The 27,255-nt window shown below is 45.6% G+C and overlaps 1 protein-coding gene and 1 long non-coding RNA gene across 21 annotated transcripts in view; both read left to right on the top strand.

The window, feature by feature from the left end:
- sm (heterogeneous nuclear ribonucleoprotein L) overlaps positions 1–25,465 on the top strand; it is a 101,288-nt gene extending 75,823 nt beyond the window's left edge. For 8 of the 20 annotated variants that reach the window (XM_015184832.2, XM_033378648.1, XM_033378649.1 and 5 more), the window contains 6 exons: positions 5,601–5,648; positions 15,084–15,265; positions 15,533–15,625; positions 20,733–21,008; positions 21,080–21,284; positions 23,030–23,166. In XM_015184832.2, the coding sequence (XP_015040318.1) occupies positions 5,601–5,648; positions 15,084–15,265; positions 15,533–15,625; positions 20,733–21,008; positions 21,080–21,284; positions 23,030–23,166 (941 nt within the window). Of the gene's footprint in view, positions 1–4,579; positions 5,237–5,600; positions 5,649–15,044; positions 15,266–15,532; positions 15,626–20,732; positions 21,009–21,079; positions 21,285–23,029 lie in introns of those variants that run through there. The other 12 variants (XM_033378654.1, XM_033378659.1, XM_033378655.1 and 9 more) reach the window with 7 other exon arrangements.
- Positions 80–546, top strand: LOC117183727 (uncharacterized). Its single transcript, XR_004468882.1, has 2 exons — positions 80–325; positions 415–546. It is a non-coding gene; the product is annotated as an uncharacterized lncRNA (long non-coding RNA).
- Positions 25,466–27,255: the final 1,790 nt, after the last annotated feature.

The following is a 27,255-nucleotide window of genomic DNA, read 5'->3' as shown; positions in this document are numbered from 1 at the left end:
TCAAGCAAGCGTTGGGCATTCTGCGACTTACATAAGCCCCATAAGCAAATACTCGTGTGAGAGCGGTCACGGTCCCACTGCCACAATTACAACACCCACCGGCGAACGATTATACAACGACTCCGATCCTCAAATGGCATTACACTTCCCAATCCGATCCAATCCGATGCGATCCTCCATTGGCTGGCATTGACCTTGCCTCGCACTTGAAAACCGGATGGCCGGAAAATGGCCATCATCCCCCACACAGCGCCAGACAACAGAGCGAACAAATTGGGGAGCAACACTCGATGCGAAATGCAATTAATGAAAACTTGTAATTGAGGTGACGGACTCTCTTCTCGGCTTCTTTCCGGAGTCCAAACTGTCTGTATACATTTTCCATTTTCATTATTCCCCTTTCCCCACATATAGAACACGATATTCTATCTTTCTCCTTTTTGATTGCTGATGCGTGTGGCTGTTTTCAATGAAATTCTTCAGAATGGAATTGTTTGGCGAATAAAATTGGCAAAAATATGCATATGGTTGCTCGCTGCTTCTCAATTGTGTCTCTCTGTCCCTCTCTCTCTGGTTTATTTGTTTACTTTTGGCTTGAGGCTGCTGGCAAATATTCGGGCACTTAAATCGCAATGATCTATGCTTAGTGTTCTATAAATGCACCTTCATCTCCGCATCTGTATCTGTATATAGCAGAATCGGATTCTGAATCAGAATCCCAAACAGAATCTGAATTTGTTTACGATATTTCAACGCTGCAGAGAGATCTTTTCTGTGCAATTTCTTTCGCCGTGGCGTTGAAATCTGTCGCGTAAATATGTCTATCCACGAGTATATATGTACATGTGTATATGTCTCTCTGAGGCATATTTCACATTCTGGCCCGGTGCTCGACAATTAATGCATTCATTTCCGCTGACAGAAAGATGACGGCCCGAATATTTATGTGCAGATTTATGTTCGCGGCTTATTAGATTATTAGATTATCTGCGGATTTGTTCATTTGAAATAGCACCCATTTACCCAAGGCATGGGAACTCAATTAGTCGTCGCATACTTGGAATAGTCCAGTCATACTTAGGATCGTTATATCTTCCGACTGCTCGACTACCAATGCCTTTCCTTGTTCTTTGTTCGGCGGAGTGGAAGAGGTTCATTTCATCAGTTTTGAATGCGCTTTCAAGGAGTTGTGGTTAAATCGAATTTCCATCTCTCCATCCACTTGTGCTCGCAATATTCCATTTTCCATTTCCCATTTCGCCAATTTTGCCATTTCGCTACACCGCATTACTGCTGTACTTCCTGTTGGCCACATTCTTCCTTGGAATGCCAGTGCCAGTGCCACTGCCTCAGCCACAGCCACAGCCAAAGCAACATGCGGCGGTTGGCAATTGTGCTCCAGTTTTGATGGCTCATGTTGGCCAAGAGCTATCAAATACGATGGTCAGGCACCATGTCCTCCCCAGTGTCTGGTGGCACGCGCAACTGGAGTTTGAAGCCAGAGGAAAACTTTCGCCGCAACAATGTTTCCCCACTCACGCACTCGTCTATATGTACGAGTATGTGTAGCATTCGTATTGGCACTGCTTCAATGGAAAACAAACAAATAAACGTCGCACTAGATGTGCCTCGACGGGTTTTCCGATGCTTACATAACGCGCCATGCTCCACGACGATATGATAGCGATGATGGCCAATGGCCAATGGCTCCTGATGAGCGCGGTTCAATGGCTCCATGGTCACCACGCACATTCCGAAATTGATTTCGATTTCGTTCGATTTGCTTGCATCAGCACCAGCACCAGCACCAGCATCATCGTCAGAAAGGAAGAGAAACCGAATAGTAGAAAAGGCAGCGAAAAACACGTTGAGTTGGTGGAAACCGCTTTTGGCCGCCTGATTGTTGCTGTACCATTTCCTGGCCTGGCCTGGCCATGGACATTGTACTCCCCTCCAGCAACAAGATTGTAAAACTTGATTTTCAAGTTGTGCCATCGCCAGCGGAAAACGCATTTCCCAGCCAGATCGCCAGTTTCCCAGAGCTGTCGTCGTCCACTTTTGGACGTCGTCGTCGCAGTCGCATGTTGCTCTAATTGCACGACAAACTCTCGGGCAACTTTCACACACTTTTGGCGCTGTCTTTGGAGGTGAAGCACCCGCATCTCCTTTCCGCGTCCCCCATTTGTGTCCATAGTCGTCACATGTCAGGCAGAAAAGTGAAATTTTCTTTGCGGAAATTGTTGAGCCGCGGCCAGTACACATATTCGTACTCGCAGGAGGAAGTAGAGATGCGAAACGGTGTCGTTCTGGGGGGGATTTCTAGGATGTGCATTCAGTAATTAATATTTAAAATCTATGATAATACGACACAGACACCGAGGGGATAGCCTCGAGATAGCCCCGAGAATGTGGACGACATTTTAATGTAATTAATTTTAAACGCATCCTCTGATAATTTTGTCTGCTTTGTGTCTGTATCTGTACGTGGTAGATGGTATATGTTGGTATGGGTATGGTATGCCATAAATATGCCAGAATAACAATACACAAAGCTCTCTCCTCTCCTCTTCTCTTGCTCCCTCTGGGTCTTCCGACACCCGCTGACAGCAAAACCTAATAAGCATAATGAATGAATGAACGAAGGAGCAAATGAATGGGGGCAAGTGGCAACCAGCTGAGTTGCTGTTTTTCCTCAACGCGTTGAACTTGTGCTGTCACCTGTGAAGGCAACGATGGGGGAAATCCCCCAACCGCCACCGCCACGGCAGATCCCTCGCTGGTGGTGACCCTGGCAAATGTCTTGCAATCCACACCCAGAGTCTACTCTACTCGCATATGGCCACCAGAAGTGTCTGCTCTGTTTTGGCCTGGCCCGAACTGCTGTCGTTTGCTGTTGCTGGGTTTAATTAATTTCTATATTAGATACACTTCATTAAAAATGCCTGGGCTGTGTGTTTGTGTCCACTGTGCCATTGCATTGTCAAATGTGGGCCCATTGTTGTGTTCTATTCTTGGCAATCGAAAGGAATTCAATGATTGAGCAGCACAAATGCGGCTCGGATGCTGATGGGATCTGCAACAGAAATAGATGGCCGGCCCATGCATACCTAATGGCTTGTAAGAGATCTATGGTCGAAAGGCTCCAATTCCCATCCCCCTCCTTTCACCAGACAGTTGCATAATTCAGTGAATCTGTTAGTGCCCAAAACACTTGAGCCTTGAGCCCGAGTCAGTCGCGTCTTTCCGTCAACCCATTCGAAGCTTTGGCAGTGCCAGCAATTAACGCACTCTAACCCCAGGGCCAAGAGGACGGGGAATTGGGTCAAGTGGGGCTAAGAGCGAAGCTCGGTCCCTGCGCTTAGACCCGGCCTAATGAAATGCACTTCTGCTCTCATTAGGTAATCCATTTTGCGATTCTACACGAGCGCTTTTCACCTCTCGAGAGCGATGGACTCGAAGCATATATGCATACATATATGTAGGAGGGCACCAAATGGTTAAATTATTTCAATAAATGCTTCCATCAAAATGACAGGTTTCTCTAGGTAGCTGTCAGTTGTAGGTACATTTAAAGCATTTAATTTGGCTGGCAAACACACAATGAAAGGGTTTTTTGTTGTCTTTTTCGTGTTTTGCCTAATGTGCCTTCCAGGCTGCCACTTAATGCAACTTTGATGTTTTTCTGGCCACGCACCGAGCAAGAAGTTGCTTCACCTGCTGCGGATTCTCCGAGAGGAAAATCCCTACAACCAGTAAATAAAAACTTTTGCGGTTAAAGTTTTGTCCGCAGCCTTTGTTTGGGCTGCTGTTGCACCAAAAGTATTCGTCCCGGTCTCGCACTCATCCACAGCTTGCCGCATCCACCAAATGGACTTCTCATTCGTATGGCATTCCCTGGCACTTGCCACAATGGCCACGTTCCGCACTCACACACTGCCACTCACACGTACACACACACATGCACACATGCACACCGACACCGACAAAAGCCGAGGCAGACACAAATGCATTCCTTGTCGAGTCATTCTGGGTGCGCACTCTTCCAAGGCAGCGGGACAGAGGAACGAAGGGCTGCGTTTGCAACCGAGCGGGGTGTGGGGATGGCCACGCTACGGCTTTTTGGCAACAGCAACTTTTTTGCTTTGTCATGGGCCATATTTCTTTCTCGCCCGGCAACAGTGCCGCGGCGACAAAGTGTCTTTTGTTTAAGAACTGCAAATGGGGGAAACAGCTTTAAGGAATTTTCCCCTTCCACCAACGACACTCCGAATTAACTCTTTGTGACAGCAAACGGCAATGTCTCCTTGATATTCCTGCGATGGCCATCAATTTTCACGAATTTCCATTATTCACAACAACCCTTTTCCTCTCAGTCTTTCCTTCCCTTTGCGACGAAAAGAGTTACCACCCCTCCAACCCGGCAACTTCTTCTTCGCTTTCTATCGAATGCGAGTATCACTGTCCCAGGCTGCATATCGATATTTACTTCACTATTGCTTTTGTCAGAGAGGGAGGGGGGCAGAGCACATCGAACAGTTTTTAAATTTAATAAGAAACATAGTAGGCCGGATTGGTTTTCTAGTCAAGGGAATACGAGCTCTGAAATCATTAGACTCCAAATCGTCGAGGTGCACGGATTTACACAAGTAACTCGGAAAACAAACCAAAGAAATAAAAAGAAAACCAAAAAAAATCGAAAAACGAACAAAAAACCGTAAAGAAAAAATTTGTGTTGTGAGATTGTGTTAGTGAAACTGTTTTGCTGCTTGTTTTTTTTTTCGGTTGTGATACTTTTTTGTAAAGTTTTCTTTTTCGATCGCCGATTTTGTGGTCTTTTCGTTCTTTACGTTATTTTTTTTCGTTCGGCTTGCGTTTTTTGTGTCGAGAGTCATGAATAACTTGAACGCCAATGCCACTGCCTTCCTGTGGCAGTCGGCCCAGCCGCAGCAGCAGTCGCAGCCGCTGCCGGGCCAGCCGCTGCAGCAGACGCTGCAGCAGCCGCAGCACGCGCAGCTGGTCCATGGCGCTGTCGTGCCGCAGCCGCGCAAGTTCGGCGGCAACAAGGGTAACTACAACTACGTGCAGACCCATATCGCTGCCACCGCCTTGATGGGCGGTGGTGGTGGCGGCGTCGGCGCCGGCACCGGCGGGGGCCACATGGGGCCCACTCCGATTGCCTACCGCAAGCGGCAGCCGATGAACCAAGCCTTTAATGGCTGCGGTTTCCAATCGAACGGTAAGCAAGTGGAATAATCATCATATCGCGTCTTTTGCAGTGCAAAGGGGACACGCACACGCACACATCGACACGTAAAATTTCGGAAGGCATGAGTTGGCAGAAAAAAGTGATGACGGCATAGTCGTTTTTTTTTTCACAACTGACAGCTGACAAGCTGACAGCCTTCAGTGTTGTACAATTCCCAATTCACATTTTCCCCGAGTCAACATTTGTCACTAAACACTGTTCAACACAGATGGAATTATTCAAATTGAATTCTTGTACTACTCACTCACTGTTCGAATTGTTAAATATTTTTGTGTGCCGCTGGCGACTGTTGCACAGATCATTAACTATATATTTTCTTACTTCTTACTTGCAGGTAAGTCGCTGTTTTCTATACCCGAAAATGTTGTTATGCTTGAGAGCCGTAAGTACATTTGAAACTACAACCGTTTACCAACACTAAACCAAACACGATTCCTAGCACTGTAACACAAACACACACAGCTTTTACTGCACACGAATACACAAGCACCGAAACCGAGCACACATACACGAAGCAGAAACACGACTGCAAAACCGAACACAAATCAAATTCGGACGTACATACGAATCAATCATTGTTCGCTCGGAAAATGGTCGGGGCGGCGGGGATGAAAAGCAGTTTTTGATGAAATGCAAACTGTAAAATTAATTACCATCGGAATGGGGCAGTGGCGGCCCAAGTTCAATTACAAAATAATACAATGGCTCGGTGGCCGCGCTCGTTCAACAAAATAGATCAAAAGCGGCCTGCCTGGCCATATTTGCATCTCAATGTGGAAAATATTTTGCGAGAGATTTATCAATTTCGGTTCTGTTTTCCAACCAAAATGCAATTTAAATTTTTTGTCTTGCATGAATTTTCAATTGCGTTTTCTCGCGGCGCGTATCTCCACGGCGCTCCATTAACATTTCCATAACGTGGATAACGTGGATGACGTAAACAGACCAGCTGTATCTGGCAAGATTTTCACGTTTTCCCCTTGACGTTTCGTTTATCGACGTTTTTTTTTTGTTTTCTGTTTTTCCCATTGTCTTGTTATTGCCCGGCGATTTGCATAATTTTCAATGCACGCAATTTTCAATGAAATCGTCGAACCCGGTCGGGCAGGGGAGAAATACGAGTAAAATCATTTCCCTGTGAGTGCGGGGGGTTGGGGTGCTTTGTTTTTAGTGCCCTCCCCGAAGCAGAGGGGCGTCTGTTGTGCTGCCTGTGGCGATCTTTGGATCGATCCAATGAGCCTTTTCAGAGAGTACTTTCCTAATGTTGTCCCCACCTGCGGCAATTGAAATTATGGCTCGTTTTCTTAATCGAGCAACGAGGCAGCAGATTATGACAACCCACCCACACCGTCAGAGAGTGTCATAAAAATATGAAATGGCCATTTGAATAATTTCTGCTCTCGACAGAGCACACGACGAAGCCGAACAAATTGGCACCATAATTAAAATAAATGCTTTCAATGGCCAATAATTGCCAAATAAATTAATTTTAATTGCAGGGCGGCTGTCGGCTGTGGCGGTGGTGCGGGTGGCTAAAAATATATTTCAAAAGTGGCTAAAATAAAATGTTCGCATGAGCCTCCTCCTTCTTCGCCTTCTTCGACTGTGTGCGCATTTTATTTTTAAATGTTCCGCTTCTGACTCTGTCCAATACGAGCCGTGCCACGCCCACGAGCAGCAGCAGCAGCAGCATCGGAGGCAGCACCACTCGCAGCAGATGTCGTGCCGCACGACATAGTATTACACTTTTGTGGTATATTTGCAGGTGGCAGTATGATGGCAAAACACTTAAAAATACATAAAAATACCAATGGGGATGTACATGTGTGTGCGTGTGTGTATGCATGTTATGCGAGGGGAGGGGGAAGCGTTTCACTTGACATATTTATGGCCCCTTGTCCCAAAGACTGTTTTCCATGGGATCAGCGGATCCGAGTCACTCAAAGATTTATGTGGGCGTTCATTAAACGCACATCCGTCCTGGGGCCATCCACATCCTCATCCACGGGCAAAGACGGCCAATCACTTAGTTAATACGACACACACTCCCTCGGAGTCATTTGGGAGCGAATGAATATTTGCATAAGTACTCATACTCATTCAAAGATATGGCGAAGCGAATGCTCCGATGGGGTGCTCGACTTGTTTGTTTGCATTTATCCCTGCCCTGGCCAACGCCGCTGTATGCCCAAAAATAATACACAGTTGGGTATACAAAATATAGTATGCATATGGCCTCTGGCCCGTGGAGTGGCTTAATTTCGTGGCATTACAACGGGGCTCCTCCTCCGCATTTTATTTATCTTCTGGCCGGATTGTTGTGCCTTACTTTTCCTGATTGACAGCGCATTTCGTTTGCTTTTCCCTTGCCTTTTGCCCATTTCCCCCAATATTTGTTCGCCTAATGCACTTTTTGATGGTTTCATTATTGCTCTGTTCTGCGGCGGCCAAACTTAATTTAATTAACGTTTTTTGCATAACATTTTCACCCATAAACCTTTTGCTGTTTCGTGACTGTCGGGCCGTAAATCTAGATGTGCCAACCGACAAAAACACAGCATCTTTCTCACCATAAATTCATGGTGAAATCCAATAACAGTGCCGGGAAAGCCGGCGAGGGGGGTTCGGAGATCGGGGCAGTCTGCACAACAGGAATAACCAGGCAAACAGAAAACCAGGCAACCGCATCCCGAATGACCAAAAATATAAATTGTGTCGCTTGTAGTTTATGGTAATTCAATAAATTCAATAAATTGAAAATGACAAATTGTGTCATGTTGCGGTCGGTGGATTGGCACACCAGAAAAACCCACTCGAAGCCCAGCGGCTCTTGCGGGAATCGAATGCTGGGCATAATTAAATCCACGTCGAGCATCAATAAAAGTTGCAAATGGTTTTAAAGTTGCCGCCTGTCCGACTGTCCGTCTCCGCATCCCTAAGAGGAGGCATCTCCTCCGTTTCCGCATCCTCCGTGCATCAATCAATCAAGGACGATCAATCAAATTGTTGTCAACAGCGGGGCATACGGCGCACGCAGCTAACGACTACGGCGGTGGAGGATGCGAAGGCGAGGGCGATGATATGGCTGTCGCTAGATGGCGTGTCGAACAAGAACAATGTCGCTGTCGCCGGATGGGTGAACCGCTCCAGGGCTCCACTGCTGACCCACTAACGAGCGCTAATGGACACCAGTCCAATACGCCCATCTTCGCTTCAAGCCGAAAGGAAACTATTGAACCAAAAATGTTTCAATGTAGTTGCTGTTTCAGGGTGGTGGCAGTGGGAAGGTAGGAGTGGGAGGTGGACCTGGGATATGGAAACTTTGCCACTCCACGCAATATTGCGTCGATTATCTTCAATCACGAGCCCGTGATTGATGACTGCGAAGACACTGTTAGATCGCAGAGCACTGGCCACTGGCGTACTCGCCCCGGGCTGCTTTAAACTTCCGCCCAACTTCCTTCCCCGAAGTCGGTGCCCAGAAATGCCTGGCAATTCATCAGCGTCTGCGGTATTATTGAAGGCTTTATTGTTTGCCGTTTTGATTGCATTCTCAATTGGCTCGCTGGCTCGTAATCCCCCCTCGCCCCCCCCCTTGAGATGGGACCAGATTACCGTCTAAAGCATTACTGGCTTTCCCTCTTTAATTTTCTTCTATAAAAAGCTTTATGTTGAGCAGTTTTTTGTGTGTAACGTTCCTTGGCATAATTTTGAGCGAAGGGCGATAAGCCAGCTCCACTTTGTAGCGAATTTGGTTAATTTATGCAGGACACCGCCTGGTGGCTCTGCAGCTTTTTTGGCCTCTCGCTTCGACTCCTAATAATTTGTAATTAATTTGTGCATCTGCCTGACGGCAAAAGGCGGTGTGGCTTGGTGGCCGCCTTTTTGTCCGCCGCCTCGTACTTTTGTATAATTTTCCACAGCAATTAATTGTAAATTTTGCTAATGCGTCTGCCACTAGCACTTTTTGCCAGACCCAACTTCAGCGCCCGCCCAGAATCGTGCAATTTCGCAAATTACAATATCAAAACTGTCCCCCAGCTGCTGCACTCTGTACTTAGCCATGCTTCGTTCGCTTTTCTTTGCTGCTGTTTGTTGTATTTTTTATGGCACTATCGATTTTTGCTTTTCCCCACTTATCTATCTATCGTATCGTATCGACAGCCGAACAAAAAGCCAGAAACTTTATCAAAGCAGAAACTAAGTAACGTGAACGAATTCGTTATGAGAGCGGAATAGCCTGCGCATTGCTGGGGCACTTTGTTTAATATGATAAAAGTGTATACATATATGTATGTAGTATATGTATATGTAGTACAGTAGAACTTCGACGGGCGGAACTTTGATTAATGGGTCGCCAGTTAGTTGGGAAGTTTCAGTGGAAATCATAAATATTCAGTGGTAATTCCACTGTAGATATGTACATAAGTATATCCATGTATGTCCATGGCATTTGTTTGCAGACGAAGGAGAGCCATTAACTAGAAAAACGCTTGAAAGTGTCGTATGGGGGAGGAGCAGCAACCTGGCTTCCCATAAAGTCAATACACTCGTCGTCATCCAGTCGTTGCTCAACAAACAACAAGGATCCAACCAGCCAATAAAGTTGAGGGATATCGATGGCCCTCACGACATAACGCTCGAGCAAGTGCCAGCCCCCCCGTAATATTTTCTCTTCAGCAAATGTAGCCACACAGAATATATGTGTTTATATGTGCAAATGTACGTTGAAGGGCACTACATAGTTCTGGGATTGAGTAACTCAAGAAGCTTGTGGATTGTCCAAGAATTTGAGTGCAATCCCAATTACTCTTTGCTGACCGGATGACCGGATCGTATAAGTGGGTGTCTGTACCGGTGAGGGGGTGTCTGATTGCATGTGTGGGCGTTTGTGTGTGTGTGTGTGTGTGTCTGCATGCCATTAAAGCAGAGCTTCGAAATGTTGACCAATGCGATAATTAGGCGAGGCCAAGAGCAAACCTCAGACTGAGGCCAAGTCCGGGTCCGGCCAAGGCCAGCTTCAATTTGCAAAGAACACACACACACACACACAACAGCATGCGGGGGTGTGTGTGATTATGAATTATATTATAAATCCTTATACACATGGCCTTATCGGTGCGCCGTTGTGGGCCCATGGCACACAGTGGCACACAACTTAAATGCCATTTGGCGTCTCTAATTATGTTGTCCTGCTCCACCACCACCTCCACCTCATGCTCGTACTCGTCCCCATTCTCCTACTTGTCCTTGCCCGGCGTCAACGTTCTGCGTATTTGTTCTTCCTGGCAGTTATTGCTGTTGTCTGTTGTCTGTTGCCTGTTTGCGCCCATGTTTGCACTTGGCCATAACCCCAGGCCCAGACAGAGAGAAGCCGGAAAGAAGTGCCGCGCCCGCGCACCCCCCTAATGGCGGAGGCAGAAGCACAGCACACAGCAATTACATGCGTTTGTATTATTCAAATCCGCCGTAAATGTAATTAAGCTCATGGGAATTAAGCGTAAATTTATTTGCAGCCGGCTCCAGCACCCACTCCCGCCAGCAGTTCCGCAATCCTTTTCCCTCCTTTTGCCGCCTTGGCGGTTTCTGCTAACCCTGCTTATCGGGTCTCTAGGCTAATTTCTCCTACTAGAACGGGTTCGAGGAGTGTAGCTGGGGTGGGAGTGCAGAACGTATCGCATATAAATTGGCTCATTGCCCGGAGGTGGCTCTGCGCCACCCTGCGATTTATTTCTGATAAGCAATGGCATTTCCTCTCCTGGATAAAGCGCATTGAATTTCAGTTTCGTTCTGGAAAAGTTTCTGAAAAACTGCACAGAATCCATCCGCTATCCGGCCCTGCCGCCTGAAAACTGCCAGTCAGATAGGGAGAGAGTTTTGGCGCATTAAAAACCAATCAGGCGCGTTGTCACATAATAAACCCACAGCTCATCAGGCCAGACCCTTGCCCTACGCTTTTCCCTGGCATACAGCAGCGGCACTTTCCTCACAGTCTTTTCCGCTAGGAACAGGTGGTGAGAGGGGGGTGGAAGGTTCGTTCTCGTATCATGTCACATCCAGGGACAACTCTTTGCCAGCATAATAGTTTTGCTTATGAAAACAAATTCAATTTTGAAGCTGCTTATGGAAATGTTTATGCGAGACGTGAACGCCAACTGTTTGGGGGCCCAGAGCCGGGAAGGATATTCCAGAGAACGTTGAGGAAAACTGCGATGGGAAAAATTAATGTCACATGACAGGACGGGGGCGCACGAGTCGCAAACACAGCACTGCTGTTGCTAGAGAGGGGCTTGGAGCCTGCACCAGTGCCAGTACGGACCAGGGCGTGGCCGTGCATGGCGCCCCAGATAAACGGTACAACAGCCCCGATGGGTGCGTTGTCATGACTCTTGGCATATTTTGCAGCTCGGTACAGTTTCGTTCTGCTGCTGCTGCTGCTGCTGCCGCTGTCGTTGCCGTCGCTGCTCCCCTTTGACGCAAACAAATTGAAAATCATTGAACAGAGATGGTGCATATGGGTGGATGGTGGGTGGGGAGGCGATGGGTGCAAAAGCTCGCCTAAGCAACTCTACAACCGCTGAGGGATGCACTGCATTTTGTTGGCTTGTAAACAACCGAACATGGGGTGGAGGGAGGGCGGGCCACTGAAAGATATTGTCCCACACATTTAAGCAAATTGCAATTAAGGGGCACAGTGGAGGGTGACTTCAAGGGAAATATACTGCTGCTTCCAGAGCCAGTTTGGTTTGTACTGCTCAGTGGACCAGCGAAAGGCAACAGTTGATGCGGATCGCTTTCCCGTTCCAGTTCCCATCTGCTACGCCACAATGTATGCAACAATTTGCAGCACAAATACTTTGAGAGCCTGCCCCCCCCCTTGCTGCGATTAAACGTCAAATATGCACGAGTATGTGTATGTATGTGGAATGGTTTGAGGTTAGGGTTAGGCTACACCCACACACAGAGCTTTTATGGGTTTTTACTGGGAAATGGGTTCTTTGTTGTTGGAGTTTTCTAAAAGTTTTCCCGTTTTCCTCTGATTTAAATCAATGCTCCTCCGTTGCTATACATCCCCCGTAGCTGTCTGGAATTCCACAAATTGTTGGCTCTCAAGCCCCAACATATACTCTCGGATGCATATGTGTGGGCGCTTGCGTTTGCGTTGGCATACGCTTTCACAACTTTCTCTAATTGCAAACCAACAAAGTGCTTAATTGTGGCACACATGTCCTTTAAGTAAGCCGCATGGAAACATTTCTATATGCAAATGGCGGCCACACACACACTTAGCGCTCCATAAAACAGAACTAAACTCCGACTTCCGACTCGCACTCTCCCGTCCCGTGCCCGCTGCGGCAGCACATAATCTAAAATAATTTGTGCGCACTGAAAATTTACACCTGCTCGGACTTGCCGCCATTCTGGTATGGTGTCGACGACGCCTTGCGTGCGAAATATTTTCCAGCAATTGCATGCAACAATTCCCGAAATGCTTAAACATTTTAGGCACGCTTCCGACACCGTCGTCCAGCCCGGGGCGAGAATTTTTCTTTTCTTCTTGTGCCTTGTGCCTTGTGCCGCCTCCTGCCCCCCCGCCGGGCAGATTGTGGCTGAAACTTGATTGGGCGCTGGAGCTGGAGCGTCGGACGGACCAGCTAAAAGGCGGAGGCGGAAGCTGGAGTTGTTGGCAGGTTCGCTTGGCTGGCGTCACGCATACGCCCCGTGTTGCAGTGGCAAATCAGCGAGGGCTGTGAATTTCAATTAAAGCCAAAGCAGCAGGCATCGCCACCCACTTGAAATGAATGACTATGTCTGGCCCTGGGTCTGGGTCCGTATGGGCAGCTTCAGGCCATGGCCACAATGTTGTTGGCCCTTGAACACTTATTACAGTTTATTCTGGCTGTTATTGACTCTCGGCCATCGCTCTGGGGGTGACACGGAGGATTAGCATGCATGTCAGAGCCAGAAGCAGAAAGGAGAACGGCCTAAGCAATATTTCATTCATTTGCTTGTCCGACCGCCGCCCGCCGCTTGCCACCCTCCGACCAACAAACCGCTTGAACTTCATTGGGGATTATTTACTTGGGCAAAACTTTGCTGAATTGAAACGTGCCGATCCAACTTTTCGGGTGGCAAACGCTTTAAAATTCTCACCCAAATTCAAACGGATTAAGGGCGAGTGAAAAATTGCATCAATTTACGTTTGTTTGTGCCGCGTGCTCTCCCCTCCCCTCCGCCCTCCTGCGAAAAACAACTATGGAAAGCTGAAAACTAACAAGCAACATAAAAATGGTTGCCTGTCGATGTATTCGTCGCGCGTGGGTGTGTGTGGGCGCGTGTGGGTGTGTGGATTTTTATGCAAATATTTTGTCAGGTAGCCCCAAAGTCCAAAAACAAACTAGCCGTGTCGGGGCTCTTCGGGTTCTCTGTTGCATAGCCAGAGGAGAGTCAGAGCCAGAACCAGAGACAGCGAGCGTTGCAACTAAATCAAATCAAAACAAAAAAAAAAAACCCAGCTCTCTGGAATGGAGTCCTGGTGCAGCTCCGCTCTGCCATAACAAGACCATAACATGCAAATTCAGTTCCTGACGTGACTCTGTGGGACGCCTTTCCCAGCAGTCCCTCCCCCTCCAGCCTTCCCTGTGCGCGGCATTTACTTTGCGAGTGATTAAGTTAGAGTGTGTTTGGGTTAAACAACACTAGAGACTGGCAACAGCTCTTGCCACATGTGCGACACTTTTAAAGTTAATTAAATGTCTTCCAGGGCTGTGGCACCGCCTCTCTCTCCCCCCCGCCCTGCCTGTGCCGCCATATTTGCCGCGACATTTTGACAGTTTGTAGCCGTTTCCGCTTTAATTATAAGTGGGTTGTGTGTGGGAGATTTACCCGACTTTGGCTGCGGCTGTGGCTGTAGCTGTGGTTGCGCCTCTGCTGGGATGGGGCCCTGTCGATGGCTCTGCCAGAAGTCGACGTTGCGGAAATGTTTATTGTTATTTCTGCACAGTGGGACGAAAATTGGATTGTAGATCAACCAGGCGACTCTCGTTCAGTGCCAGAGCTATGGGCTATTTTCGGCCATTTCCGGTCTCCGCACACACACACACACAGACCAATCCAATGCAGCCGCCATAAAGCAAAACACAAAATGGCAGCTCGAAGAAAAGCCCAGACCAATTTGGTGGCGTATCCTCGTATTCGCTACATTTTTTCTCTCCCAGCCTAAAAATTCAATTAACTTACATGGCCAAACCACAGCCAAAAAGGAGGGGCAAAACCGCTTCGAAAACCCTCCCAAAAGCTCATCTGACCACAGCCAAAAATATCAGACCCACACCCATGCCGCCGAGGAGGCTGGGCATCTCTATGTGTCCTGTCTGGGAGCTCTGGCTCGTGGTTTTCGAGGTCTGGTTGGGTTTGGAATTAGAAGAACGCTTCAGGACTGCGGACTGGGGCATGCAACAATAATAAACAAAACCAAAACCAAATCAAACGTACATCCATCCAATACTAACCTTTTACGTTAAGTCTTAAAGTTAATTCTGGCTTAAATTAAATCCGAATACGTTTCCTTTTCTGTTTCGTTTCATTTTGTTGATTTGCCTAACGTTTATTGTTGTTGCATGCAATCGGTTGCAAAACTTACAATACAAATCAATGAACAAAAACGCAGTTGCACCACAACAACAACAACAACATGCACCACCACAACAACAACAACACCACCACCACCAACAACAACAACAACAACCACATCATCACCACCAACACCATCAACTAGTTGCCCCAGCTCAATCGCACAATCTTTGTCAATTTAAAGAGCCACCGCTATTGGGACCAGGCGCCGCCTTCCCGCCATTCGGAGCCCCCGAATATCATCCCACCACTCCGGACAACTGGAAGGGCGCCTCCATCCATCCCACTGGACTCATGAAGGAGCCCACCGGCGTGGTGCCCGGACGCAATGCTCCCGTCGCCTTCACACCTCAGGGACAGGCTCAGGTGAGTGCTCGCCGCCGGTGGCAGGAGGAAGTATGTACACACACACATTAGTGTCGAAGACAGCGTGCACCCCTGAAGTGGCACCTCCACGAATTGCATCACACGGATATTATTTGAATTTCCGGCAATCTCTGGGCGCACGCTGCCATCGAACGGAGTCGGATCAAAGCCGGATCCTCCCTGCCAGACACAATTTTAATTAACTTCCCGTTCTCTCCCGTTTCTTCCCTTTTTTCTTCTTTTTCTTCCTGGATGTCGCTGATGCAGGGCGCCGTCATGATGGTCTATGGCCTGGACCATGATACTTCGAACACGGATAAGCTCTTCAATTTGGTGTGCCTGTACGGCAACGTGGCCCGGGTAAGTCGCAATTTACCTTTACTACGAAATACATATATTACCGCACAAGCGATGCAGTCCTGTCCAACCCAAAAATGAGTGAAACACAGTGACAATACTCAATTGAGCAGAGCCTTTGATGATTTTTAGAAACGAGCTAAAGTGAAAGCTCTCTTGACTTCAATTTTCTTTAAAAACCACACTTTAGGGAGAAAAACCTTGCTTTATAACCTTTTTAGAATGTGAAGAAACGGAGAAAGAAATATACCCAGTTTGCACTTAGCCGGAAAGCTGACAAAACGGGAAAGACGCGTTTCATTGCCTTTGCGTTGGCCGTCAGCAGTCAGTCAGCACTTTGTGTCGAGGGCCTGGCCGAAAAAGAGCTCGGGAAAAAGGTGTTTGACTGGGGAGCGGACGGAACGGATGGAGCGGGTGGAGAACCGCAAGACACTTTTTGTGTCTGTGGGCCATTTGTAAATGCGCAAATAAAACGAAAGGCAATAAAAGGACGAGGCCAGGACACCGCCTGGAGAGGCAATGGCACTAGCAGGGTACTGCTTCTGGCCAGCCGGATCGGCAGGGACATTTAGATAAAGCGTTTTAGATTAATACCGCAGCCATGTGTGTGTGGCCTGCCTCGGGACAGCAATCAGTGCAGCGTCATCAGCTTTATCTGAAGGCGGTATGGGGACGCTGGCTAAGTGCTAGGGATTGCTAGGGGTACTGGGGTCCTAAAGTCCGGGGGCTTTTCCTCCAACAATGCGAAAACGATGGGTAGTCGCTGTAAATCAAAACACGATGACGGCCAAAAAAGGAATCCATTTAAAAGCTTTGCCAAATGACAATTCAAAATGTTCTCATTGTGAGTCGAAAAGGAAGCCAAAAGGAATACTCGCTTGGGGAGCGTTTAGTGGATAAATGGAGCGCCTTTGCCATGTGCCATGTGCCTGGCCGAATCCATCCCCCTCCCCCCCACCCGCCACTGACATCAAAGTCAAATGCTAAAAACTTTCTTGGGTTTTACCACTGCCACTGCCACTGCTTTCACTTTATAGCAACTATGGCTTCCGCCCCTCCTTGTTTTTTTTGCCAGAAGAGGGGGAGCTGGAGTGCGAGTGTGGGTGTGCGTCCTTTGACAATTGCGCTCACCAAGGACACACCGACGTGGGTTCTCTTCGTCGGTCCCCATGACATGTTTTGTTTTCTTTATGTCTGCGATAAAGCGAGTCAAGGCGACTGGGGACCACAGGAATAACTTTCACCGAACACTGAAGTGGCCGAGGGCAAAGCATTTTCGTAGCGGGGGTTTTTTTAGTCAGAATTTCATATACATTCTAAATTCCATTCGAATCCAGAGAAAATCACCTTGAGAATGCACGATCGAAGTTCTTATCTGGCGGACCTCGGCATTAGATACATTATCCATGCAAATACTATGCCCACTCTCAAGACAGGGCTCTTCTCCGGCCATTAGTTGGGGGTGGGGGGCGATAATTCAGGACACGGCCATTTAGCTCGGTTTATTTCTGGGCTCTGGCTCTGACACTTGCCCTGGACTGTGGTGGAAATTTATTGCCAACTTCCTGTCCAAGACGGAAACTACTCATTAGCCATTAAAAATGATTATGCGCAAACATTATTCACTGGCCGGCTAAGCCGCAAACACATACATTTCTCTCCTGGTCTCTTTTCTCTGGCTTGTCTCTCGCCATTCCTGCCTCTCTCTCTCATCGCATCAATGCACCCACCCACGCACACAGAGTCGGTCCACCCACACGCCTCAGCAAGGGGGGGAGGGCCGCTGTCTCATTATAAAATCTGTATAAGTGTGCGGCGTGTGTGTGTGGGTGGTCGCCCGCGTGTGTGTCCGTTTATGGGCCGACATGTTTGAATTGCGAATGAGGAATTGATGGCCACTCGATCAAAGTGAGTTTCCTTCTCCTCTCTTTTGTCCGACCCCCGATGGGTCGGTGTTAATGGGAATGCCATGGGAAAGTATTCGGGATGGAGATCTTCTGTAAATTAAGGATAAACCTAGACAGCGCCTAACCGAAGCCAGCATATCCTTACCCTTATATGAGCAGAGGAATTCATTTGGAATGGTGTTGGCCAAAAGAAAACATCCCTGCCATAGCGGATGTTGTCGATTTCAAGAAGCGACAGAGTCCTAACAGGGTTTGGCATAAACATTCTGCTGGAAAAATTTGATTAACCTCCCGAAAAACGTAGGCCGTAGATGGAATTTCAACCTGTCGAAGCTCGGCAAGAAAGCTGTCAAATGTGACAGACCAGACCCAAACCGAGACCCAGGCACGGCCATGGGCGGAGAAGCAGAGGCGACAAAATTGGATTGTGTTTGCATTTTGTGATTTATAATTTGATGGAGGCCTCTAGACGATAGGTATACGGGCGGGTGTATCGGTATTCCGCTGGTATTTGGGGCATATTCTGGAAGCCGTTGCCATTTGCAAGCTGGGTAATTATTTTTGGAGCTGGGCGATGAAGTCATCATCAAATTGATTTTCAGGTTAAATGGCATGACACAAATAGGTCGGTGCTGACAGGGCCAAAAGCTACGAAAGCAAAATCGAGGATGTCTTTAAAGGCGAACTCCCACACACACGGAACGCACCCAATTAAATGCGCATTAAAAAAACATTTGGATAGATTCTGGGGGAAATGGGATTCGGGTTGGGACTGAGGCTGAGGCTGAGGCTGATGGCGGGGCCAGAGGTCAGAACCAGCCGCGATGGTTCCTCTGTTGCCGACCAGCGCGTGAGCAATTAAATCAAATGGCAGAGCAGACACCATGCCACATTGCACAACAAAGCGATGGGGTCGCCGGGGGAGCGGGTCGCATTTTAATTAACGCAACGCGGGGGTGGCAAAAGCAGCGCCAGGAGGGCCAGGAAACGGGTGGCACCACGCAACAGCACAGCTCATTAGACACGCACCGAATGTTTGCCGCCGCTGACCAGCAATGGCCATCCAGGCATGAAGCGCTCTTTGATTTGCCCAGAGTCCTGGCAGTGGCCGTGGCCCTGGCTCTGGTCCTGATGTCCTGATGTCCTGCTGTTTGCCCATGTGTGTTTGGTGTGTGTCTGTGTTAGCCTTCTGTTTGCATGTTTGTAATTTCATTATCCCTTTGTTTTTCCGGGACGCGGACTGGGAATGGGGCGAGTCCAGAGGCTATCTGCCCGCTTTCTGCTTGACTGATTTATGGTCTATATTTAGTTTTATACATTGTTTTACTTTTATGATTCGTTTCGTTTCTCGCTTTTGTGTTTCGTGTTCGATAAGCCCCATTTGCGTTTTATTTACTTTGGGCCATCCCTCTGTTCAGGCCTAAACTCGATTCGAGCGTATTCGTTTTGATTGCGACCCACTGAGTTGTAGCAGGCCTCACATATGAAACCCCATTCGGGCATTTATTTAGTTTTAAATATTTACCAGCCGATTGGACTATTGACAATTAAAAGAGGCCATGCAAACACATGATGTGCTCTAGTTCTCAAGAATTAAACAATGCATGCAACTCTTAGCCAACAATAAAACATTTTAGTTGCACAACCAAAAGACGGCAGAGGGGGGCTCCACCATTTTCTCCTGCCTCTAACTAGTCTGTCGTAATTGTATCAGTTAAAACAATGGAAAACAATTTTCCCCCGACGAGCGGCGCCAAAGTGGCCCAAGACCGAAGTCGAAAGCCTCCTCCAATCATTGCGGCCTGCAGTCATAATTAAATTCGTTTGACCCCAAAACTGCAATACAGCCAGTGGCCAGTCTCGAAGCTGCAATTGAAAAAATCTCTGGCCAAAATGCCAGGCTCACTTTTCAGTGCGTGCATGTGTCGAGGCGACGGCGACGGCGACGGCGACGGCAATGGTGACGGTGACTTTGACAAAACCAAAAAAAAAGCAATCGACATCAATGCGCCAAATGAAGGCATTTGAAAAGCCAAATTGCAGCAGCACTCGCCCAATTTGGACAGGGGCTGGCGGGCCTGGCCGTCCACCTGTTCACCTGTCTGTTGCTGTTGTTGTGGATTGCGAAAACCCGTTTCAACATTCAGCATTGGCTCGTATCGTGGCCCCCCTCGGACCGCAATTTTAATTCGGGCTTAGACTTGGACTCGGGCTCGGAGTCCGCTCTATGCTCTATTGAGTTCAATGGCTTGCAGCGGGGTCCAGCAAATTGATTTGCCAATGCAACCCAACCAAGCGAGTGAACGAACGGGGGAACCATCCAACCAACCATCCAAGTCGCCTCGCCGCCAGCATTTCCATTGATTTTTCACTTTCACCTGTGCCTCTGTGTGTGTGTTTTGTAATTACTGCTTTGGAAATTATGATGGTCAATTATCTTTACAGCTCTGCAGTTCGTTTGCAGCGAGGTGCCAAAGACTTGGGGTGAAAAGTAAATTGAATGAGCTAATGAGCGGATGGCCAATAAATTCAGGAGATCAGACTCTGGCTTCGATCCCCGCGATGCGATTTGAATAGAAAGTTTCAGTTTTCCGCTTCATCCAATTAAAATTAGTTGAACTTTTCTCGCCATATCAGCGTTATCCATTTCTGACAGACTCCAACGAGAGTGTCGACTGACAAATCGAATATTTGTCAAGTAAAAATCACAGGCAATGAAAATATTTTCAGCTATTTCTGGCAATTGGGCACGTACGATAGAATTTGATGACCCAATAAGGGAGAGTCGGATATGACACAATGGGGTGGGGGACTGGCATCCCGCCCCAAACATATATGTAAGAGGGAAAGACTCCTCACAATGAGCGGAGAATTAAGGGCACCATTCTGTCATGTAATTGCATTTGAAAGAAATTTTAAATTGAATTCAATGAAAGTGTATTGCTTGGAACGTTGCTTGGCTTAAACGAGGCAGGAACGGGGAGAGGGCAGCGACAAGAGTGGCAATTCAATCAGCCAGGGAGGAGCCATGGCCAAAGGTCAACTGTGGCACGGACGGAGAACACATGGGGGGGTGGGGTGCACACACGTTTACCCACTATAATTGAATTTATTTGCATTGAGGTGACATCGCTTGCAGGGAGAAACTCGTTCCATATTGACGGAAATTTAACCTCACACACTCGCATTTCTCCACCTTGCAGATCAAGTTCTTAAAGACCAAAGAGGGCACCGCCATGGTCCAGATGGGCGATTCAGTGGCCGTTGAGCGTTGCGTACAGCACTTGAATAACATTCCCGTTGGCACTGGCGGCAAAATACAGATTGCTTTCTCCAAGCAAAACTTCCTATCCGAGGTGATCAACCCATTCTTGCTGCCGGATCACACACCCAGTTTCAAAGAGTATACTGGCTCCAAAAACAATCGTTTCCTATCGCCGGCCCAGGCCAGCAAGAATCGCATTCAACCACCGAGCAAGGTAAGATCCGCAATATACCTCCATACGTGCCCGTATCGCAAACTCATTGATTCCCCTTGAATTCTCCACAGATCTTGCACTTCTTCAACACACCACCCGGTCTGACCGAGGACCAGTTGATTGGAATCTTCAACATCAAGGATGTGCCCGCCACATCGGTGCGCCTGTTCCCCTTGAAGACCGAGCGCTCGTCGTCGGGACTGATCGAGTTCCCCAACATCTCGCAGGCGGTCCTGGCCATCATGAAGTGCAACCATCTGCCTATTGAGGGTAAAGGTGAGATAGTGTTGTGTTTAAGTGTTTTTTCAAAAAGAAGAAAAAGTCAAATTTATATGGCCACCCCAGAATCCAAAAGTTACACGAAATTCTCTCATCAAAACCTCCAAAAACACGCCCCAATAAGTAGGCAACATGAATTTTTGTTTTATTTTGTACTCCTCTTTTAGTCCTTCACCTCCTGCCCCTTGCCGTTGCTCGCTGCTCGACAGTCAAAAGTTTTACCAGCTATTTCGCATGGCCTTTTGACTTTCAACTGTTGTGCAGCAGCCACCCCTCCACACCATCCCACCTCCACCCCAAGCCCCAAGCCCCTGCTCTTGCTCCAGCCCCAGCCCCAGCCCCATTCCACGCAATGCAAACTTTAACCTTTCATGTTTCTTTGGCTGATTTCTGCCCAGCAAACTTTCCAGTTTCGTTGCCCGCGATGAAAATTTTAATTTTAATTTGGTCATTAAGATAAACAATTCCAGTTGGTAGTTATTCATAAATGGGTCGCTCGCTGGAGGCGTTTCTCCAACAATTAGTCCCGAGACCCGGGACCTGGGTCCTGGGACCCGGGACTCGGTTTCAAGCGGGTTGACGACCAATAAAAGTTTTCACATAAAAATTTCACCAGCACCAGTTCCCGCATACGACTGGGTCTGCAGATTTACCCCCGCCACTCTATCGGTTGTTATTAGCCTTGTATACATGGGCAATATAGATGTGGCAACATCATTTGTCCGCAATGAAAATCAACTATGCCAAAGTCTTGCCCCTCCGGCCTTCATCTGCCACTATCGGATGTCTCTTCAAGCCCAGCCACCAGAAAATTGGTTCAGTCGAGTATGGGCTTGGCATTGGCATACATTTTCCAGTATTATCATTGTTTACACCTTGTGGGGAAAGCGCTTAGGAACATCTTGGTAGAGTGGCATTCCCTTTCGCATAATTTTGTCGATATCCTTGTTTGGTTATTTGCTGTTGACGCTGCTGCTGCTGCTGCTGCTGCTGCTGCTGCTCCGAGTGCCGCTCGAGTGCATCGCAAACAGTAATTAAAAGTGTAAAGAATGCAAATACTCGTGCACGTATGCACACCCATGCCTCACACCACACGCCGCACGCCGCACGCAATCGTACCGAAGCAAATGGGGAAATGCAAATGCAAATGGAAACGAGAGTGGAAATGCCGAGTGCAAACAAGGGACATTGCCTACTTTCAGGCAGCAGAATTATGCTGAAGGCAAATATATTGCTCTCCCACTCTGAATCGGCTCGTGTGCGTATTTGTGGGGGTATTTGTGTGTGCATTGTGTAACAGTTTTCACATATGAGTGATTTCGATTCCATTGATATGCGGCATATAGACCAATATTAGGCAGTGCTCCCACATATTGTATATTTGTGGGATCATAACTGCGGGCTGTGTACCCAACGACTTCAGGCCTTGATTGCATGGCATCGGTCAGGGCAGGGCTGAGGAGGCAGTTGGGGGTTAATTAATATATATTTCAGCCTATAATCCCATTTCATTCAACACTCCCTTCAACCCCCCATCATCCATCCGTCCATCCATCCATTCGTGAAACACACAATCGAAGACTCCTCCAGCAAAATCAATGAAAAACTAAATTCAAGAATATACAACACTTATACACATTACTACACCAAACTAAATATATATGTGCTATAATCAATGTTTTTGTGAAGGAACCACATCGCTTTATACCTCTTTTATCCGTGCTCTCCCCCTCTCCACATAGGCACCAAATTCCCATTCATCATGAAGCTGTGCTTCTCCTCCTCGAAAAGCATGAACGGAGCCTGGAACAATGCCACCAACGAGGGCATGATCGAGAAGGAGAATGAGGTCGACTCCAAGGTGGACATCTACAATTGAGATTTGATAACGATTGTGTAAGCGAGGCCAACAACAACAGGCCCATCAAGAACACACTACACAATAACCATGAAGCAGAGGGCATAAGACAACCAAAACTACAAAAACTACAAAACTACAAAAATTATACACGCGACAACACGCCAGTGCCAGCAGTAAAGGGGAAAATGCTGTAGCATCCAAATGATTGATAAACTGAACACAGAACCAGAAAAATCCAACCAGAAGACCACGGCGGCGCAAACGCATGTACTTTTTTACGAGCCACTTACATAGAACAACTGAACTCATCTTCAATGATTCAGACACCCTTTATCTGTCGTCCTATGTATGGTACGGACTCGTTAAAAAGCCAACACACTATGCACACTATATAGAATATTACAGGACATTACATGCGTTTGCGAGGCGACTGGAAAGCAAATGAAAATGCTAATGGGGCTACAAAAAATGGAAGACGACTTTCTCACACAACAAAACGCAAGCCAGAAAGCACACTAACCATTTTTTGTACTGCTTCCTGTTTTTCACACTTGAATCCATTTTATCCAATTGTATAATATGTAACGTTTAATTGGTAAAAATTAAAAAACGAAACGACATAAACCGGAATAAACCAAAAATAATAAAATGAATGTTAAAATAAGGAGATCCCCTGCCCGCGATCCCATGATCCGATCCCTCTCACAAACCTCCTATCCCACAGGCAGATATCTGTTTAGTTAATATCAAGATTTTGAAACGGAACCAGAAACGGATACGGATACGGTTAAATATGCAACAAATAAGAAACATTTCCTTGGACAATATTTCGACAAGTATTCGGGCGTGAGAAAAAGTCTTAACAAAACTATTTATTGAAAGCGAAATAAATGTGTAAATTTAAACCAAAAATTTAGCATATTTAAATGAAATTTATTAATTTTAGTTATGAGAAAGGCAAACACTGCGCACTGCTGCTGCAGCACTTGCAGTTCATTTTAAATTTCTTACTTTAGCAAAAAGAATTAAAAAAGAATGGAAGAGAAAAGGAAAGAAAAGAAAACAAAGGAAAACCACAGAGAGGGAAGAGGAAAAACTTGCACAAGCCAATGTTTTTACTATTAACAAAACAAGAAAAGACAAGACGATAAACATAATATTTGTGCTTAGTTTACAAAGTTGAAAAAGGCATAAATTTATGTGTATGAGCTGTATTTGTATTTACATTAAAATTAATATTAATTTTACACTAAATGTAAAAATAACTAAAAACAAAAACCAACAAACAAACAAAACAAAAACAAAAATATTAAACCTACCAGAAATTAAGTTAAGTGCAAGTGGGGAGACAGACATGCCAACCGCAGACATAAAACAAAAATGAACATATTTTTGAGGCGTTTTAAAGTTAGAGAAGAAAGAGTCAAACATTTCAGAACTCCAAGTAAAGTTAGCAAAAGCAGTGCGACGACGACGACGCGCAGAGGAGGATTAGGGCGTATTGCAAATGCGGATAATGGTAATGAAAATAACAGTAAAGAAAATGAATGAAAAGAAAAGAAAAGAATTAATTAACGATATCAGCAATAAAGCAAAAGCAACAACACCATATCAAAGGCGTATGTTAAATTATCTATAATGACATTTAACTAAACATAAACCAGAAATTCTAAGTATAGTAGTGTTATGTATATCTAATCGGTTCACCTACGTTTATCATTTTATCATTTCGAACCCGAACAGGCGGCAGTGCGAGACCCGGTTAGTCTCAGCTGACAGCGCCTGTCTGTACATTATACAGGGCGTTGTTCCATACATATTAAATTCAAATCAACGAATACGAATACTTACACTATGCCACGGCCGCGAATCGAATTTCTACAACACCCCCTTCCCGCACACTTCGCCGCCCACATTCACCATTCACCATTTATCATTTAGCATTCACCATTCACCGCTTGACGGAATCATTTGCTTCCATACAGATCGTGTTTCATCCATCATTAAACAACAATACAATCAAACTATGTGCAATTTGGGCTTTAAACGAGACTTTATTTCCTTCTATTTATTTATTGCAACTCCCTCTCATTTCGAAATCTAGTTCGTGTAATTATTTCAAGTGTCTTTACAGTCTTAGTTATTATGTAAATTGTTTTTTAATCATTAATTGTACAATATTTTTGTAAAGATTAAGTATTATTGTACTTAATTTAAATTACGAACATGATTTATTGACAAGCTTAAATTAGCCGCAACAAAAAAGAGAAAAAAGAAACAATAAAAAGAGAGAAAAAATTGCAAAACAAAAAGAAAATCTCGTTAATAATTAATTGATAAATATTAATTTTTAAGAACATAAAGCAACAACGATCTTGAAGCTCCTAATTAGGTAATAATCCAATCAATAAAAAATAAATTAATAATAAATATATAAAATATGAAATATAAAAAACTATAAATAACAAACTTGGTAGCTATATAATTTATAAACACACATCTGATAATATTGATTTTTAATTGTTAATAGTTTTATTCGGCTTCTCCCGCGAGGGAGTGTCTGTGCGTTTTATTTTTATTGCGTATTTGATTGCTTTTAATATCGTACATTTAGTTTTTTATGAGTTGAAATAGCAAAACAAAATAAAAGATATATATTTAGCTGCTGTTTGAGAATGAAACGGCAACTATAGTTAAATATATATGTGTATATTGCATATATGTCCGTATATGATATATGTACTATATATGATTTGTTTTATTTAATATTTAAATTTTGTTGTTATTTTTTAACGCGTATCCTTTAAGCCCAGAGTTTGTAACATGCGCGCTCATTTTTTGATATAAATATATATGTAAAAGAATCTGGCAGTTGCATTTTTATTTTGATAACCACCACCGCTACAGAAGCAGCATTATCGAGTTTTCCCAAACTTTCCATACTAGGAATTTAAACGTGACAAATAATTTGCTTAACTACTGTAAAACACTCGCAATGCATCAAAGGCAATTAAAGAAGAAAGTTAGAGTCATGGCATACCAAGACGCACATCCCTCACGCCCTTTTCCCTTCATTCACGAGCATTACGATCAGCGACTAAAGAAATATACCTATACCTAAACAGAAACCAAAAGATATGCCAAATAACTTAACGAGTAATCCTGAATTTTTAACATATCGAAATTTTGAAGAAGTATTCAGAGAGAACGGCCCAAGTGGCAATTTTACACTTTAGGCATTATAAATGTTAAAAGGATAATCCAAGGTACCCAAACATTTTCCAATAATCAGCAAAATGGCAAACGAACATAATCCTTGCAACAATCCTTTATGAAAACGCCAACCACAATTGTAAATACGAGTAAGCATATAGAGCAAACAAATTAAACAAATAATCGAAGGAATACCATGATGGGCCTAAGCCATACGTTGTAATTAGCGACTACTTCAAAGTATTATTTTAAAACAAAATTTAAGAGAAATGAAAACTAGGACAATTATTTTTAGTTCATTTGAGCATTTTTCCCAAATTGAAATTTAGCAGGAAGGTTATTTTCTAGTAGTAATTATTTAAGCTTGAGTTGAACGCATTCAAAATCAAATCAAAGAAAATTAGTCAAATTTCGTTACGTAGCCACTTCTGGTAAATTGAAATTGTAAATCACTTTAAGGCTGTTAGCGGCCAGAACTTGTTACGAGAAGAAAGGCCGCATAGTCCGCTGGCTTTCGCTATTTGCATGCTACTGTATGTTGAGTACCAATTATTTTGCTTTGTTTTGTTTCGTTATCCGTTCCATTGCTTTGGTTTTCTGCGTTTGCAATTGCCTTGTAGTTTTCAACTCCAGGAAATGCGCATTTTTTCCGATTTGTTCACACTTGTGTACCCAATCCATGATTTGTTCGTCTGGGATGGCATTGCCCTCGATTGACGATGGCCGGTTGGCAGAGTCTATCCCAGAATTTGATGGTAGTCTCATGCGCTTCGCCTGAACACACCAGCAGCACAAAATGGACCAGTTTATTCAGTATCCAGTATTGAATTGACAACCACCAAGAATCAAAAACAAAATTATGAAAATTTGTGAAACCGTCCAATAAACACAAGA

The sequence above is a fragment of the Drosophila pseudoobscura genome, chromosome 3 (genome assembly GCF_009870125.1).
Source record: "Drosophila pseudoobscura strain MV-25-SWS-2005 chromosome 3, UCI_Dpse_MV25, whole genome shotgun sequence".
NCBI lineage: Eukaryota > Metazoa > Arthropoda > Insecta > Diptera > Drosophilidae > Drosophila > Drosophila pseudoobscura.
Note: the sequence above shows the minus strand (reverse complement) of the source record. Positions and strands in the feature narration are given on the sequence as shown.